General features: G+C 53.0%; 1 protein-coding gene across 7 annotated transcripts in view; it reads left to right on the top strand.

Moving 5' to 3' along the window:
- Positions 1 to 18,841, top strand: part of ITGA10 (integrin subunit alpha 10) — a 61,568-nt gene that overhangs the window by 23,467 nt on the left and 19,260 nt on the right. For 4 of the 7 annotated variants that reach the window (XM_074938944.1, XM_074938948.1, XM_074938946.1 and 1 more), the window contains 8 exons: positions 2,065 to 2,176; positions 6,898 to 7,007; positions 7,446 to 7,534; positions 9,773 to 9,887; positions 10,386 to 10,513; positions 14,749 to 14,897; positions 16,972 to 17,122; positions 18,228 to 18,393. In XM_074938944.1, the coding sequence (XP_074795045.1) occupies positions 2,065 to 2,176; positions 6,898 to 7,007; positions 7,446 to 7,534; positions 9,773 to 9,887; positions 10,386 to 10,513; positions 14,749 to 14,897; positions 16,972 to 17,122; positions 18,228 to 18,393 (1,020 nt within the window). Of the gene's footprint in view, positions 1 to 1,175; positions 1,285 to 2,064; positions 2,177 to 6,897; positions 7,008 to 7,445; positions 7,535 to 9,772; positions 9,888 to 10,385; positions 10,514 to 14,748; positions 14,898 to 16,971; positions 17,123 to 18,227; positions 18,394 to 18,841 lie in introns of all 7 variants that reach the window. The other 3 variants (XM_074938945.1, XM_074938943.1, XM_074938942.1) reach the window with 1 other exon arrangement.

Here is an 18,841-nt window from a genome sequence, read left to right as displayed (position 1 = left end):
AAGACCCATGGCTGGGTTCCGAATTAAATAACTCAGGACTCCTGGGGTTCTAGTCTTGGCTCTGCTACTGGCGTGTTGTATGTCCTGGGGCATCACTCCCCCCACACTCATTGCGCCTCAGTTTCCCCTCCCACCATTGCCCTGTTGAGTGCCCCTTCAGTGCAGAGACTGTCACTCACTGAGTGTGCACTGGGGAGCACTGGTGTCCCTCGGAACCAGTAGGTGCTACTGAAATACAAATCATAATGTGGCTAGGGCACTCAGGCCCCAGCTCCTCTATAAGCTTTGAATAAGTCACTTCCCCCACCCTTCTGTGCCTCAGTTTCCCTATCAGCACCCTAAGGCTAATACTTCCCAGGGGTGGTGCGTAAACACCTGTGTATCTCACTCCTTTGACCCTTTTTCCTAAAAGTTCCAGGTGTAGCTACACTGACCATTATAAGGCAGCACGGCCCTGCGGGACCAGCAGCCCAAGGTGATTGTAAAGCCCGGGGCCCGTGTTACACAGGGGCCAGGCTAGATGATCCCAGTTGTCCCTTCTGGCCTTGGAATCTGTGACTCCAGTGGAGAGCCAAAATGCAAGTGCCGGCAGTGAGTTCTAGGGGCAGGCCGGCTAACGCAATCCACCAGATGACGGGGCAACAACGTTTCCTGTGGCCGGGGGGAACCAGCTGCACAAACTCAACCCGGGCCCGTGTGCTGCCGGCTGCGGTTTGCTTGTCCTCTTTGCGGCCGGTAACCTGAAACAACCCAATCTGGGAAGAGTCTGAAAGTCTCCTTGAGGGCTTGGACTGCCTGGGCTAGTGGGAAGGGGGGGTTTGTTTTAGCCCCTGGTCGCAGCCTGCACAAATGTTTCCGTTCTCCTTGCAGCTCACGATACAGAGACTCGCAGATTCCTAGGCCAGAGGGGACTGTTGTGATCATCTAGTCTGACCTCCTGCGTACCCAGGCCCTAAAATCTCGCCCCGATTCCTGCATCAAGTGGACCAGATGGATTTGTTGTGAACTATGAAATTTGAGACCTTAGGGAGCCAACCTTGGGCAAGTCACTTTGGCCCAGATCCTCAAAGTTATTTAGGCATCTAACTCCCAATGGAGTTACCTTTGAGGGTCTGGGCCTCTTACTCTCTGGGCCTCAGTTTCCCCTCACACATGTTTTTGTTTCACCTACTTAGGCTGCAAGTAATTTGGGAGAGGGACTGTTTTACTACAGCTTGATCTTTGCTGAGAAAAAGATATGTTTTTACCAAGTTCAAAATCTGACGCTGATGGGACCTGGTCTAGGTAATTGACTAGTTAACACATGTTAAAACTCCCACTGTCCTGTCCACACTAGGATTAACACACATTGTTTTTCTCGTGTGGCGTGCCTGCCACGGTGGGGCTCCGATCAGGGATGCTAAAGTAACACACTAGTCTGAATTTTCTGGAGTTCGCTTAAGTGCATGAAAGATGTACACTGAGGGAGGTTTTTCTGAAAGCGTTGGCTTGATTCTGCTCCTACTGGCCCTGTCTTGCAAGGCAAAAAGGGCGACGCATTGATTACAAGCTTAAAAATATGACCCAAGTGTAAGTGATGCAGTGTCATCTTCGGCCACCAAACTGAAAAATCCCCCACAAAATGCGGGTAGTTTCAAACTGAAACTGAATTTTTCCATTTTTTTTCCCCCTCGACTAAACAAAAAAAAGAGAGAAAACGTTCCATTTGGGCCGCATGAAACGGTTCCAATGTCAATTTCAAATGACCTTTCGGAACTAAATGTGTCTGAAATTTCTGGTTTTGGTTCTTTTTTCGGCCCAAGCGAGTTGCCGAATTGGCCAATAGTTTCAGTGCCGCACAAAATACAGTTTTCAGCTAACTTACTATTTGTGCCATATTTTGAAGCTTTTTCTTTGCAGCCGTAACAGCTGGAGATTTGATTTTTGTTTTAAATGAAAGCCAAGATTCTGGAGAATGATTGAGAGTTTTGTCTCTGTCCTCCCCTTCCTCGTCTAAGTCTTTGCACCTCCCCCAACTTTGGGGCTCTCTGGGTTAGACTAACACTCTGCTCTGTGTCTCTTTAGGGCTATGCAGGTCATTCAACATTGATGTGAAGAGACCCCAGATCTTCCAGGGGCCACCGGAGGCTCAGTTCGGTTACAAGGTCCTGCAGCACGAAGCCGGAGGGGAGAAATGGTGAGTGTGGAAAGCATGACACCTGCCACAGCAGTTCCAGGGGGCAATCCTTCATGCCGAAAGTGAGGATTTTACAGGGGCTTGTGAGATGGTCTGAGGCGAGGCGAGCCAGTAGCTACACGTGCTTTTCCCAGCTGCATTCCTAATTCGAATCCACTTTCGGGCCAAAACTGGAAACCAGTTTGACTCCGGTCTGACATAGTCCTGATGCCTTTGGCAGGGAAGAGCTAATTTTATTTATTTGCATTCCAGAAGCGCCTAGGGGCCCCCACCAACATCAGGTCCCTGTTTTGCTCGGTGCTTCAAGTCCATACAGGACTTACAGTCTAAACCAGAGGTCCCCGAACTGTGGGGCACGCACCCCCTAGGGGGGCATAAAGGAACCGTCGTGGGGAGGGGGCAGGCCAGCCCCCATGTGGGGGCAGGGAGGGAGTGCCACTCAGCCCCGCCCCCAGCTCTGCTCTGGTCCCACCCGTAGCTGCATCCCTGGCTCCTGGCCCCAGCTCCACCCCCAGCCTCGGCCTCTGGCCACAGCTCTTTTCTTGGCCCCGCTCCCAGCCCCAGACCCACCCCCAGGTGCAGCCCCAGCCTTGGCCCCTTACCCCACCATGTGTCATCCCCCCTGAGCCCCAGCCCTGTTCCTGACCCCGGCTCCGGCGGCAGAGGAGGGCACAGACCGGGTAAGGGGGATGTGACCCTCAAATTTTTGAGGAGCACTGATCTAAACAGATAAGACAGACAAAGGGTGGGAGGGGGAACCGAGGCAGGGAGAAGGGAAGTGACTTTCCCAAGGACAGTGGCAGAGTTGGGCCTGGAAGCTAGGCTTCCTGAGTCTTAGGCCACTGCTCTAATGATTGGGCCATGCTGCCTCTCTTGAACATGGTGAAGATTCAAAGCTGGGAGAAACTGGTTAAACTCCCGGCACTGTATGGCCAGGGCTCGGAGGTACCAAAGGGGAAAAAGCTGGAGACCCCCAGCTGAAACTGACGAGGTCCCCCTGGCTTTAATTCAAGCATCTGTACTGCAGCCGTGCGCGGGAGCAGGGGCGCGAGGGCTCCAAACTGTATCCCTGATTTCCCCAAGCACACAGCAGCAGTTTATAAAAAAAATCAAAGGAAATGACTAGCAGCCCTGACTCGGCTGCTGTTTGAAAATGATTCACAGAAGGAGAAGGGGGAAAAAATAAAAAAACTTCTGCTCTCAGGAAATCCAGCTGCTATGCCGGGAGGAGCCAGCCGCGGCTGGGACTGCGCGTTGACGCGTAGGTCATCTGAATGCAGGAAACAAACGCTATATAGTGTGTGTGTGTGTGGGGGGGGGGTTTCTGGAGGGGGAGAGGGGAGTGAAGTGATGGGCCAACAGCTGTCCGTGGGTGTTTGGAGCAAAGTCTTGGATTGGCAGCCACCTCTGTGCAGAGCTGGGAGGTAGTGTTATTGTTTGGCTAGACTATGGGCTCAGAGGGTGACCCGAAATTTCCGTCCATTAGGTGGCCAGTGTAGAAGGAGTGGGTGGGTCACCAAGCCATTCCGAGTGGACAGGCGACCACATCTTCGTTGGCGCTAACTGGGCCCCTGGGCTGCCAGTCTCAGCAAGAGATGCCCAAGTAGGAACAGGCCTTAGTTAATCAAGTGCTCTCTCTTAGCTGCAATGAGGAGGGATGATATTAGTGTTAAGGTTCAGAGCAGCTTTCTCTGTAAAGCTCAACTCTTCTAAAGCTCTACAATCTGCATAGTCACTCGGATTGCCTTAAAACAAAGACGGAAGTATTTCTTCACACAACACACAGTCCACCTCTGGAACTCCTTGCCAGGGGATGTCGTGAAGGCCAAGACTATGACAGAGTTCAAAAAAGAACTAGATAAGTTCCTGGAGGATAGGTCCATCAATGGCTATTAGCGAGGATGGGCAGGGATGGTGTCCCTAGCCTCTGTTTGCCAGAAGCTGGGAATGGATCACTTGGTGGTTACCTGTTCTGTTCATTCCCTCTGGGGCACCTGGCATTGGCCACTGTCGGAAGACAGGACACTGGGCTGGATGGACCTTTGGTCTGACCCAGTATGGCCGTTCTTATGTTCTTAATTTTGGTGTGCCTCATGGGATCACTGGCGAGGGTTAGTGACCCAAGTATGGGGTCATTTGACCAAGGGGCTCCTGAGATACAGTCCCTCCCAAAATTGGCAAGAAAGCACGTGTCAGTAAGCTAAAGGGAGGCTGTCCCCATGAAAAGCATCTACTACCACTCCTCTGTGGATGTTGCACGGGGCTTTCATGGCGGCACCTCTGCCCGCCCCCAAGAAAATGTGTATCTCCAACTCCACGGTCTTCGGCTAAGGCAGGTCCCACTGATGGACAAAACGATCTCTAGATCTTAACTGGTTTCCCTCCTGGGCTAAATTGGGGGCCTGAGATTGGTGATTCCCTTTCTGAGCAGCCACGACACTCTCTACAATAAACCTCCCACCAAGGCCGGAAAAGGCTGTAAATCTGCCCTGGTTTAGAACGGTTTCCCCAAACTTTCAGCCACTTTAAAGCGGGGCGACCAGGCTGGCAAGCGTAGAGCTTGTTGGAAAGCAGAGGGAGGGGCACTCCATGGAAAATGTGAAGAAAAATCAAAAATCTGTCCCGTCGTTCTGTCCAAGCGCCCAGTGGAACATGTTGACTTTTTTTTTTTTGAGGGGGGAGCAAATTAAAAATGTTGGCCCCAAACCAAAAACCGCCTGGCTTTTCCACCCAAATTTTTCAGTTTCCTGCCTGAAAAAAATATATCAACCCCTTTCAAGGAAAGCAGACGCCGTCAGGAAACATTTTGGGTTTGTCAAAACCCCAGTTTTCCATCCCAGCCTCCCCTCCCCACAAAAGAAAAGGTTTGATGGAAAATTTTCAATAAATAGTTAATAATAAATACTAACCCAATACCCGAGGGGCTGCCAGCATGTCGGGGGCCTCAGTAAGCCCTGGCTCTTTTAAAAATGAAACACACGGCGATGAGTATCGGGAAGTCAAAAGCCGCTGGCTTGGAAGGGAGGCGCACCAAGAATAGATTGGTCTATGTGAAGTACCGAGATGAGGCCCAGCGTCCGCGTGCCTCACCTTTGTGCATCCATTTATGCTGTGCGGGAGGGCGGTGCTATTGTCGCTGTTCTCCAGTTGGGAACCGGAGGCCCGGAGGAACAGGACGTGTTGCAGGACTAAAGATAAGCATGTGGATAAGCGCCTGGCGCCTGAGGAGTTAGGTGCTACCCATCTTTGAGGATCTGGGAATCGTTCCTCCTCAGCTCTGTCAGCCGTGCTCAGCAGCCACAGACGGGGCCAGGACGATTGAGTTAAGTTGCAGAGTTTGGCCGAACAATCCCACGTCTACATCCAAGTGCCTTTTCCCCCCAGCCTTTTCCTCTCGCCCATCCTCAACCTGAGAGCTGCTTTCTCCATTCACTCCTCCTCTGGCTCGTTCTTGTCACCAGCGCTCCTCGGGGCTGGGAGTACTGAGAGCCTCCCAGATCGGTTTCATGGAGTCTATTTTCTCCCTTCTTCGTTTGACTCGATCTTTTTTTCCCTGGGGTGTTTTAAAAGCACTTGCAGGCAGTTAAAACGCGGAGGGTTTGTTTTCTGGGTGGCCAGATCTCTGTAGCTCAGCGGAGCACTGGTGACTTGCCCAAGTTTTTGGAAGAACAAGGCATTGACCTCATATCCCCCAAGTCCTAAGGCATCACCCTAACCACTGAACCAGCTGAGGTTTTGGCCTTCTGGTTCGTCCTTCCCTTCCCGATCCATCTGTGCAGAGAATTTCCTCCACGTGTGTTTTTACCCGGAGGCGTATGAACCAAGAGGAACTAACAGAGCCATAAACTTAGGCAGCATTTTAGCTAAAGCAGAGAGCCAGAACTCGTCTCCCCGATGGTATTTTCATTATGTTACCAGACCAGAGGCAAGCAGGGGGCTGGTGTGATGAGGATACCAGGATGCTGCAGGGCTGGGAAAGGCCCAATTAAACCAGGCACGGTGGGCCCCAAAGAACCGTATTTGCTAAGGACACACAAACACGCCTGACCTAGCTGCCCACATGCTACTGCGCTGGCTGGTTTCTGGGGATGTGTGTCTAAAACACAGAACTCGAGGTCTTCCGGACTATTTAAAGGGACGCAGCGCTATTCTGTGCTCTGTGATGCCAAGCTCTGTGAGGGAGTTTGTCTAGCATCTAGAGTAGGACCCTGGCAGTTGCAGTGTGATCTCTATTCCAAGTTCTGCCAGTGACTTGCCTGGGCATGTCATGTCCCCTTCCGTATGCCTCAGTTTCCCCATCCGTACAGTGGGGCTAATGATGCTCTGCCCCGCTGTAAAATGCTGTGCGATTTTAGACTGGCTTAATGCTGTACAAAGTGCCAAGTATTGTTAACTAGGAACATAGGCCCTAGCTATTGGATCAAGCTAGTGCAGGTAGTCCACAGCCTCCTGTCTCTGAGGGTAGCCAATCATAGCAGCTTTCGAGGCAGGTGCAAAAATGGATACTTATGAAATAACAGACCTTTCGGGGCAGTTCAGGTTTATGCCACGCCGCGGGAAGGGTTTCTATATAACACTTTATAAAACTTCCCTGCAAACCTCTCCCTGTCGCATCAGAATCTCGGGATGCCCACTCTGCTGATGATTTATTTCTTGATGTTCTGAGTAGGAAGGCCCCCATCTCTGCCCCCTTGACTGCGTTGTTGGTGTTTCCTCTACAGGATGTTGGTCGGGGCGCCCTGGGATGGGACAGCCGACAACCGGAAAGGGGACGTGTACAAGTGCGTTATGGGTGCAAGAAACAACTCCTCCTGTGCCAAGGTCAACCTAGGTAACACCATCTGAAGGCGCCGCTTTGAAAAACCCGATCCATTTCGGTTGAAATTTTCAAACCCGCCCTAAGGGATTTAGAACTCTATGGCGACTGGAGGGCTGGCATCCAAACCCAGGAGCCCTGGCACCCAATCTGCCAAGCTCCAGCAAACCCTACTGAGAATGTAACCTTTATAATTGCACTGGCATTTTCATTCCTGAAAACTGGGTGTCTAAATCTGCCCACTCCCCACCCCGGGTGGTTTTGAACCTGCTCAGCCTTTTGAAAGTAAATGTAAAGGACAGGGTTTACAAAGGGTCTCATGGGAATTAGATGCCAAACTCCTGTTGAAATGCCCAGTCCCCTTCCGCTCCTCTGACAGCCACAGCCTGAGCCTCGGAGATGGGCACTAAAATGCCGTTTGCTTTTCCTTCCGCCTCTCTGCACTTTATTTAGGTGACCTGGCCCTGCGGAACATCTCCACGCAAATCAGAAACATGCACTTTGGAATGACGCTCCTGGACAACAAAGAGGATGGCTTTGTGGTGAGCAGATTTCTTACCGACGGGTGGCAAAAAGTCCCACGGGCTGCATTTCTTTGAGCTGCCTTTACCACCCCATGTGTGAGCATCACGGTCGCAAACTTAGACCCACAAACTTCCAATTGCGGTGGCATCTCGGGACTCCAGTTGAGATCAGGACCCCGTTGTGCTAGATGCTGTACATACCCATAATGAGACAGTCCCTTCCCCAAAGAACTTACAATCTAAGTCAGTGTAAGACAAAGAGTGGGAGGGGAAACTGAGGCCCAGAGACTTGCCCAAGGTCACATGGCAAGTCAGAGGTGGAAATAGAACCCAGGATTCTTGACTGCTGGTCCAGGGCCCTACCCACTGGGAAACACTGCCTCTTGAGTTAGGGCTAGGCTTGGAAAGGGACCATTTCCAAAGCATGTCTTGAAACCTCAGTGTCGCTGGAGCAAGTTGCATTTTAACCTAGGGAGCCGTTATCGTTTTGTAAATTTTCCCAGCATGGCGGAGAGGACTTGCCAAAGTGCTCTGAGGGCGCGAGAAGCACAAATCCGGCTGAGAGCCCAGTGGGGTGTGTGCTCCTAAATCCCTTGGGCTTTTTGACAGAGAGTCCTGCTGAGGGGTGAAAAGTAGAAGCCTAGAGATCCCTGGGGATGGTGGGGAGAGACAGAGGGGGACGGAGGAGAAGATTTGAAGGAGAGCAGGGCTGGGGAGGGGCAGAAGGGTGGATGGCGGGGGGAGAAGACGAGCGAAATTCGAGTGGAATTAGTCTAGAGCGAGGTAATACCAGAGCGGCTCTCAGCCTGCCTCTGTACTGCAGGGTCTGGCTTCATTCTGAGCACCCCGCCGCGGCCTCTTCCCCCCTTGCCAGTCCTGCAGCATTAGGGAGGCAGCCAGGCCTGGCTCTGTCATTCAGCTGGGAGGGAGGAGGAATGAATATAGCCCCATGTCGCTTTTCGCTCCCTGCAAGCTGCCGCCCTATGGTCTCGCTCTTGTTTGCTCACTGAGTCAGGGTCTGCTCAGAGCCGGTCAGGCCACGGTGGGCAGCGGGGTGGCTGTGCTGGGTTCTCCCCCAGCCCTGCTGCCTTTGTCACTGGGGATCAGTTTCCCCCACAGCCTCCCTGCTCTGGACAGTCATAGCCCGACACAGCATACTCCCTGGAGTAGCCATCTAGTCGAAGGTACTTAGCTGGCTCCCGAGACTGGAGTGGCTGAGCACTTCCCAGCGGTTAGCAGGTTTAGCCCCATGACACCCCTGTGAGGTGGGGACATGGGTTATCCCTGCGTCACACACAGAGAGGCCAGGGTACAATCGAACACCCGCAGCAGCGAGTCTCAGGGCCCGGGTCAATGGTCTTATGCTGGCGCGGCTCAGGCTGGCGGGGCTAAGAACAGCAGTGTCGCCGTTCCGGCTCAGGCTGGAGCCCCGGCTCTGAACACCCCCCCCCCTTTGATTGCAGTGGAGACATACCCTAAAGGCCAGATTCTTAAAGGTATTTAGCTGCCCAACTCCCTTTGAAATCAATGGGGATTAGGCGCCTAACTCGACTTAAAGAATTCCACGTACACCCCACCTCGTGTGGTGCGGTATAGCATAACGCCGGGCATTGTGTGTTCCCCGTCTGCTGGCTCCTGCGTGACATGAGTTTGGTGGGTCTCAGGCCAGTTCCCAACAGACAAGCGTCCGCCTCTCAGAAACCACCCCCTCGACTGACAGCTTCAACGCAGAAGCTGAGGGCTGATCGGGGCAGAGAGAGGAATTCCCCTCTGCACCTCACAGCAGCCGTGCCCAGCCCGGGTGGAGGTGTAGGAGTTGAGACCCAGAGGATGCTGGTCTCTAGGGCCAGGACTTAACGTCGCGCACGTCAGGGAAAGGACAGCTGGCTGGCTGGTCCCGCTGGGCTATCCCAGTGCAGCAGGGTGGGAGACACGTCCGAGGCGGGATAGACACTCACGATCCATCTAATCCCTGCCCATGCACCTGGAGTTGGGACGCTGGTCTATTCCAGCACACATGCAGGGGGGGTAGTGATCTAGTTGGGGTCCTGGCCTATTCCAGGGTGCCTGCGGATGGAGTAACAGGCTAGAGAGACCCCTGGTCTGTGCCACTGGAGACGGGCCAGAGGAGCCACTGCTCTGCTCTGGCATGGCAAACCCCTCCCGTGAGGGGGAGCTTTAAGCTCCGTAGATAGAATAACGGGGACGGCCATCCCTCAGGGACAGGCTTAACCTACATCTTCCTCTCCTGGGCAGGCCTGCGCCCCGCTCTGGTCCCAGGAGTGCGGCACCTCCATGTTCAGCACGGGCATCTGCACCAGGGTGGATGGCAGCTTCCAGCCGACCGAAACCATCGCCCCCACGGCTCAGAGTAGGTGGCGAGCCGGTGGCTGTGTGCGCGGAAGTGGAAATGGAGCCGGACTGGGCCACAGAAGCTGTCTGGGCCTGAGATTGTTTTGCGTTAAAAGCATGCCAGCAATTCAGCCAACTGGCTTCCCCCCCGTTTTGGGTGGACTTTTGGAGTTCGTATCGCAGCAGCTTTGGGGGCAGGGAGGGGGCGGGTTGCCGGCCTCTTGGGTCTGCAAGTCCTGGGGCAATGCAAGACCGGAGAGGTCACCCGTTCAGCTGTGTCCAGCCTTAATGCAATGCCCTGGAAAGGTCTCCTCCGTGCTCCTGTCTGGGATTTTGGAACAGCTAACCGGCACCGGGCCGTTCCAAGAATGCCCTGCCTCTGGCACCAGAATGCGCCAGCCTCTGGCTGTTCCCAGAATGCACTGCACCCAGCAAAGCCGCAACGGCCATGGTCCCCAGTCCCCCATGTCAGCTCCCGTCTGATGACCCAGCTGCCGTGCGTGCGTGTGTGTTTCAGGGTGTTCTACCTACATGGACATAGTGATTGTCCTGGATGGCTCCAACAGCATCTATCCCTGGTACGAGGTGCAGAACTTCCTCAGCAACATCCTCAGCAAGTTTTTCATCGACCCGAACCAGATCCAGGTGAGTGTATCCTTCAGATTCAGTGCGGGACTCAATCCAGAGCAGCCATGTGGAACTCAGCGGAGTGACTCTGGATTGATAGTGGCATCTCGTAAATCTTGCCTACACCAGGAACTGAGCAGCCAACCTAGCTGCAGGAGGGCAAGCTCCTGACATAGATGTAACTAGGCTTGGCAGTATTCGATTTTAAATATTTTCATAACTTCTATGGCTAATCAAAATTTTTAAGCATTTTTTTAGATTTTTAACTATTTAAATTTTCACGGTTGTGGGAAATTCTGGAGGGGGGTTGCCAGACAATAATTATTTCAGGACAGATGTTGAGATGCAACAAGTTAAAGCTTTGTAACCCTTAAAACACAAATTGTCAACGTCACGTGTCAAAATACAACAAAGTTAATATCAAATGTTAAGTTCGCAAGCAGCATTTGCTGCCCTTGGCCTAGCTGAACATTTCAATTGTGATCGATGGAAATAGGTTTTTGTCGTGCGGGGAAATCGACGTTCCTCCACATTCACCGATAAAAATCCAAACCTTCCAAGCCTAGACATAACCTAGATGGTCTAATTCAGTGGCTCTCAACCTTTCCAGACTCCTGACCCCTTTCAGGAGTCTGATTTGTCTTGCATACACCCAAGTTTCACCTCACTTAAAAATGACTTGCTTACAAAATCAGACCTAAAACTACAAAAGCGTCCCAGCGCACGATTACGGACAAATTGTGGACTTTCTCATTTTTACCATATCATTATAAAATAAATCAACTGAACTATAAATCTTGTACTTCCATTTCAGGGTATAGCCTATAGAGCAGCATAAACAAGTGTCATTTCATTGTCTGCACGAAATTTTAGTTGGCACTGACTTCGCTAGGGCTTTTTATGTAGCCTGTTGTAAAACTAGGCAAATATCTAGTTGAGTTGATGTGCCCCTGGAAGACCTCTGTGTACCCCTGGGGTATGCGTACCCCTGGCTGAGAATCATTAGTCTAATTTATAGGTTTCAGAGTAACAGCCGTGTTAGTCTGTATTCGCAAAAAGAAAAGGAGGACTTGTGGCACCTTAGAGACTAACCAATTTATTTGAGCATGAGCTTTCGTGAGCTACAGCTCACTTCATCGGATGCATACTGTGGAAAGTGTAGAAGATCTTTTTATACACACTCAAAGGTATTTTTTCATGCTTTGTGTGTATATAAAAAGATCTTCTACACTTTCCACAGTATGCATCCGATGAAGTGAGCTGTAGCTCACGAAAGCTCATGCTCAAATAAATTGGTTAGTCTCTAAGGTGCCACAAGTCCTCCTGTTCTTTTAGTCTAATTTATGTGGGTGCAGGCTGGTATAAACTGCACTCTGGTGCAAACTGGGATAAATTGTGCAAATGGTGTCTATTGGGGGGGGCACCAATGCAGCTGGTAACGTCCCAGTGTAGAGAAGGCCCCATTTCCGCAGCTTTGCGGTACCGCGGTGCTGAGAACGTGGCCCCATTGGGCCAGGCGCTGTTCAGAAACAGTCCCTGCCTCAGAGAGTTTACAACTGAAATAGACAAGACAGACGAGGGGAAAGGCAAAGCGAGCAGAGGGAGAGCTGATCCCCTCCCTCCCCCCATAAATCTTGGCAGGACAGGGCAGGGAAGGTGGGAGGAGAGTAAGGAGGGCAGGAGTGGGGCAAGGCTGAAGTGAAGTGGGGAGTCCTCATCTTGGCGAGCCTAACGCCCCCTCCCTCCTGCCCCCCCAAGGAGATCAAAGGAAACAGGCTTCCCCCTCAAATGCCAATCGCCTGCCTCCCTCCCCACATCCTCAGGATGAGTAAATAAGGAAACCGTGAGTCTGGCTGGCTTGCCGTGGGACGGGGCTGACTCACGGGGCAGGCGGGCTGACTCAGGGCCGCAGTGGTGGCTAACTGCCTCCCCCCCGCTGGTCCCGATTCCCTTCCAAGGGCCTGATCCTGAGAGGAATGGCATACCCCCGCTGCTCCCACGGGCGCTGGGGCTCAGCTCCTCCCAGCATCGGGGCTGGTGGCTGTGATAGTCTGCTGCCTAGAGCCCGAGGACGGGCCAAACCCAGGAGCCTCTGCAAAGGGGGCCCCTTCCAACCTGACCCACCAGCAGCAATGGCTGGGCAGACGTGCTCCTAGCCCCCTGGGGCGTCTATCCCTCCTCCCCCTTTGCAGAGCCCAGGCAGACCATGCTAACGGGCCTCTGACCCTGCCCTGCTGCCCCAGAAAGCCCTGCTTTGCTCTGGCCCCCAGCCTGCTCCCAGAATTCCTTGTACCCAGCCCCTCTCTTCAGGATGCCTTGCCTGCCTTTGGCCCCACATTGCTCCCCAAATGTCCAGTCTCGCTCTGGCCCTGCAATCGGCGCCTTCCCAGAATGCCCCGCTCATACCCTCCGCTGTACTCCCAGAATGCCTTTCCTCGCTGTGGCCCTGGCTGGCACCGGCTGGTCTGGTCCCACAATGCTTTGCACTGACACTCTGGTTGGCGTCCGGTTTTTTCCATCCCCAGGGTTTGTGTCCACTCGGGGTGGGGGGCGCCAAGAAATCCCACCCCATGGGGGAAACAGGAAACGTAAAGAAAAGAGGTGGAAAGAGAGCCTGACCTCTGAGCTTTGTCATGTGCGTTTGAGGGGTCGGGGTGGAGAACGCCCGCTCTGCTGAGTCGGCACAGGCCAGGGCTGAAACGCAAAACCTCATTCAAGGCCAGGTGTCCTGGAGTCACCCAAGCAAAAGCCAGCTTTGTTATTGCTAGCTCAGCTCCCACCAACCTACGGAAGGGACCGCGATGCCACGGATTTCCCCCCTACACCCTCCCGTTGGTGTGTTGGACAGACGCCTGCCCTGTGTTAGCTCCCTGCACTCAGATCTTCCAATCCGCCCCTAGCGAGCACTTGGAGCCTGACTGCGTGTCCCCTCTGCATCCTTTGCTCTTTGCTGCTCTAGTGCGTTCGCCAAATGAGAGAGGATTTCCTCTGGCTGGAGGATTCCGTGCTCATGAGAGAGGCAAACAATGCAGCGTCCCGTCTGGGATACACACCCAGACTGATCTGCAACCTCGCACCTGAACTAATCAGACTGATGAGATGTTTGACCACATGCTCAGGGTTTAGCTGATCGCCATATTTGGGGTTGGGAAGGAATTTTCCTCCAGGGCAGATTGGAAGAGGCCCTGGGGTTTTTTCGCCTTCCTCTGCATTATGGTGCACGGGTCACTTGCTGGAGGATTCTCTGCACCTTGAAGTCTTTAAACCATGATTTGAGGACTTCAATAGCTCAGACATAGGTGAGAGGTTTATTGCAGGAGTGGGTGGGTGAGATTCTGTGGCCTGCATTATGCAGGAGGTCAGACTAGATGATCATAATGGTGCCTTCTCACCTTAAAGTCTATGAGTCTATGAGTTTATGAGACCCTTTGGCCTGCACAGTTAGCCAATGTTCTGGGCCATGCAGGGCGGGTTCTGTCAGGATAAGAATTCAGTGCTACCCATGTTTCTTCACAAAAATATGTCCACAGAGTCCTCTCTTCTGTTCCCGAGTGTGGCAGAAACAAACAGCAGGCAGTTTCCTTGCTCAGACAATGCCACGTCTGCCCCTCCAGCGAGCTCTGTGCCCAACAAGCTGCCTCATCTTGCCCTCCAAATCATTCTCACAACTGCTTCTCCTGGCTTCCTGCTGCCTCTCACCCTCAGCCGATCTCCTAGCCCCCCGCGTTTGCAACCAGAGAAACCCTTCAGTGCACATTGTTTAGCGCTCTCTCTCACACACACACACACACACACACGTTAGATAGAAACATAAATATTCCTGCTGGCAGGTTGCAGTGTAACGTGACTATTGCTTAGAATTCAGAACAATAACCCCAAAACAGAGAGAGACAAAACAGGCTGCTCCCTAATTCACTGACACATGACTCACCCCACCGTGCTGTAAGTGGGCTCTTTTCAAACTGGCTGCCTGCTGTGCTGACTGACGCTGCTCCCACACTTTGCTACCGAGCCCTCTAAGCAGGAACACCCCCATCCCCTCTGCTGCTCTTAAAGCGATAGCTTGCAATTCCAACACAGTCCTCAATACACCCACAAGGGGAAGGTCAACTGACTTGCTGAAGGCCATGGACTGAGCCCTTGTCTCTCAACTCCCAATCCACTGCCCTTCCTACCCCAGCCTTCGCATGCAGAAGGGATAGCTTAGCCCCGAGCTCCCTGTAGCACCACTGAACGTGGCTTCTCTGTTATAGGTGGCGGTGCTGCAGTACGGGGAGAAAGCTGTCCACGAATGGAGCCTCTGCGATTACCAGACGGCGGAGGAAGTGGTGGAGGCGGCGAAGAACATCAGCCGGCAGGAGGGCCGGGAGACTCGCACGGCGTTCGCTATCCACAAGGCCTGGTAGGGGGAGTGGCGGCAGGGATTTGTCATGGGAGCTGGGCGTGTGGATTTTTAACTGTGGTCTCCGCACTTCTTAGCTGCCTAAGCGCCATATCCATTCTGGGGTGAATTTCCAGAAGCGGAAAGTTCCTAGATACCCTGGAAGATGCTGTTCTCGTGGTATTTACTCCCCAGGCAGAACCAGAGAAAAGGGGGCCTCTTGCAGGGAGACGATGGCAAAGTATCTTGGTGCTTATACAGCTCTGGGATCCCAATGCCCGGCACAAACTGACGCCACCGAAATGCAGCCAGCTCAGGGGTGGAGTACAACTGTTAACAACTCAGCACAACAGTGCGGGGAAGGAGAAATTCAGCCCAGGAAGGGCAAGTCCTCACTCATCTCTTAATTGCCTTAGCTTTGTTAAGACAGGAATTTCGTTGTTAAGACACCTCTAGCAGATGCCAACACACTGAACGTCAGGCATCTTAAGTGTGTGGCCTTTGAACGGCTCGCAGAGCTCTCTTCCAGCCCCAAAGCTAACCCTTTGCATCCTCTGAGGTCTTTTTTGGTCCTTGCTGATCAGGATCAACAAACTCCCCCGGCTGCCCGTATCTGAGTCTGTGGAGCCCTGGAAGGGAATGTGGGTGTAGAAGTCAGACTCGGAGGGGTCTGTGTGGGCAGAGATTTCATTAAAGGGACAGCTGGTCCCGTGGCGTGCACTAATGGCGCCAGGGCGAAGCGCCCGAGGCGAGAGCGAGAGGCAGGGTGGTTTGTAGCGGGGCTGCAGCGCCAGGCCTCTTGGGAGCTGAGCCTGGTCCTGGGGAAAGCTGGTGGGAGGCTGGTAATGGGATTGCTGTTTCCAACTGGAGAGTAGACAGTGGCTACTGAGAGGAAGAGTACTACTCCCCCGGGATAGGGGAGACCCAGGTTCAAGTCCCTGCTTGGTTCCCTGTGTCACCTCAGGCAAGTTACTTAGCAGCTCTGTGCCTCAGTTTCCCCAGCTGTAAAGTGGAGATGATAGCGCTACTCTGCCTCCCAGGAGGCTGGGGAGGATGAATGTGTTAAAAGATTGGGAGGGAATCAGGTATTATGGGGGGGTGTAGAAGGACCTTTGGTACAGATTTCCAGGGATCAGCCTATGAAAACACACTCTTTCCCCGTCCTCTGGGACAAGACATGACTGAAGCCCTGTGCGTGCCAGGAGCGCTTTGCCCTGGGTAGCTAGATCAGTATCTTACACCAGCAATGCTCTCCTAGTGTAGACGCGGCGTGTATCGGTAAAGCTGGGCTTTTGCTAGCATGGTTGTTATCAGGGCTAACAGGAGGCAACTGTACCAGCTCCCCGAGCTCGGGGGGCACCCAAAACATCAGTCATGTCTGAGTAAATTAACTACTGATCTCTCCAGAAATGACGGGGTGGGGCTCCAGCGAACATGACATTCCGGGGCCCCATATTCCTCTCCACCGTCCAGGTTATTCTCCCACATCCTCTCCCCTTCCCTGAATGAAGCAAACTGCCGTGACCAAAGTGCAGTTTTGCTGGCATAAGCGGTGTCTGCTGCGAGGGTACTTGCCAGCACAACTGGGTCAGTTGGGGGATCACACCTCCTGACCGACAGAGCCCCAGCTGCAGTGCAGAGCTGGCCTGAAGGTGGGTTTGCAGAAGGAGAGCTGCATGCTGCTATGTGGAAATGAAATTTGGGTCTCGGCCCGGTTCAAGCATGGCGTAGAAGGCACTGGGCTGGGGCTCCGGAGACCCAGGCTCTACACCCAGCTCTGCCACTGACCTGCTGGGGGACCCTGGGTGAGTTGCTTCCCTTCTCTCTGCCTCAGTTTCCCCTCTCTCCTTTTGTCTGTTCTTTTTGGATTGTAAGCTTGTCAGGGCAGGGCTCTCACTGGGGGTTTGTACAGCCCCTAGCACAGTGGGGTCCACCACCACAATTGATCCACTCACTGGCAGCCTGAATGGGCCCTGGAGGCTGAAGCCCCTCTGCACCTTATAGGGCAGGGTTAGGAACTGGGCCTCTCACAGTGTTTGACCCTGCCTCAGCCAGGGCTAGAACCTCATTCTGTTTTCTCCCTCTGTTGTGGCAGCTCGGAGGCTTTCAGCCCGGAGCGGGGGGGCCGGGAAGGAGCCACCAAACTGGTGATCGTGGTGACAGACGGTGAGTCCCACGACGGGGACGAGCTGCCGGAGGCCCTGGCTGAATGCGAGAAACGCAACATCACGCGCTATGCCATTGCGGTGAGTGGGCAGCGCCCAGGGACTCGATGTGGCTGGGGCATGGGCTAGTGCTGTCTGAATGCTCCAGCCCAGCTTGTCTGAGTCTCATGCTCTGGACCGGTTGATGGTGGTGGGGAATTTTATCTGGGGAAACCTCCCTTCTCTTCCTGTATCAACTCTTCTCAATATGGGAGCCTGGCCCATGGAGGAGTCTGGGGACATGAGGCACCTGAACGACATTTCCCATGTTGCACCATGACCAGGGACTCCCATGACGCAACGTCTACCTCCAAGAGGAAAGACTGTGGTGCATCATGGGAGATGTAGTCCACCCAGTGACTGTCAGCCAATACATGGGCTTGGCCAAACTCAATTTTTAGTTTTTATACTTTTGACGATAATAACAATGTTTGTTTTGAAGCACTTTTCTAATTTTTAGCCATTTAAACGTTCACAGTTGTGGGACATTGGGAGGGGTCAGACAATGTGGGGGTCAGGCAAATGATTATTTAATGACCTTGAGACTGAAAAAGTGACAGCTTTATAAAGATTAAAACACAAATTGTCAACATCTCATCTCAAACTCTACGAAGTAAATAGCCCTAAATCTAATGCTAATAAGTTCTCAGGCAACATTTTTCTTACTTTGCCCATTTGTAAATTTCAATTATTATCAATGGAAATAATTTTTTTCTTCGTTTGTGTGTGTTTCGGGAAGTTGACGTTTACCAACATTTAGCTAAAAAACTAATCCTTCCAAACCTACCTATAGAGGAGCAGGAGGCAGCCAAACTACATTTCCCATGTTCCACCATGGCCAAAAACTCCCATGGTGCAGCTGCCTCCTCGAAGAGGGTAGACTGGTGCATCTTGGGAGATGTAGTCCAACCAGTGACCCTGGCCTATAGAGGAGAATGGGAACAAGAGGCAGCTGAATTACAATTCCCATGAGGCATTCTGGTGGCAATTTCCCAAACTGAAATTTTCCACTGGGAGAGGGGGAAAAACACATTTTCCAACCAGCTCAAGTTGCGGGGCTCTTGCCCGACCCCTTCAGAGTGCGCCATGTTAGACAGTGAGTAACCAGGTGAAGGTGACACAAGCCTCAACAGCCCTGGCTTCTCAGGTCCTAGGTCACTACATGCGCCGACAGCAGGATCCCCACTCCTTCATCAATGAAATCAAGTACATCGCCAGCGACCCCGATGAGAAATACTTCTTCAACGTGAGCGACGAGGCGGCCCTGAACGACATTGTGGACGCCTTAGGGGACAGGATCTTCAGCCTCGAAGGTAACTGCGATCGGGGCCGCAGCGGAGTCCCAGGGGCCGGCGGCTGGTACCTGGGGCTGACAGCCGGGACTGGGCCCAGCAGCAGAGTCCCCTGGTGTGGGGCTGGCAGCCAGGATCCCGGGCACGGGGCCGGCAGCCGGGACAGCAGCCAGGAGCAGGGCCAGCAGTGGGAGCCGTGTAGGAGAAAACAGAACTTTACACGATGCTGTGAGAGGCCAGTGTCACATCTGAGCCATTTCTGACCTCCTTCTCCCACACCAAGCTAGGTCCTCCCTGAAACATGGACCCTCTTTCTCCAGTTCCCCCTTAGCATTCTACAGAGCTAAGCGGCCATTCCTGGCCCTGCATCCTGTTAGAAGGGTCCAGGACAAATGTAAGCATTCATAGCTAAATGTCCCTGGCCATCTTCCTGCGCTGTGTTACCAGAAATGATGCTGATTTTGTCTCT

This window comes from Natator depressus, chromosome 24 (assembly GCF_965152275.1).
Source record: "Natator depressus isolate rNatDep1 chromosome 24, rNatDep2.hap1, whole genome shotgun sequence".
In the NCBI taxonomy this organism is placed as follows: Eukaryota; Metazoa; Chordata; order Testudines; family Cheloniidae; genus Natator; species Natator depressus.
This window is presented reverse-complemented; position numbering and strand designations above follow the sequence as displayed.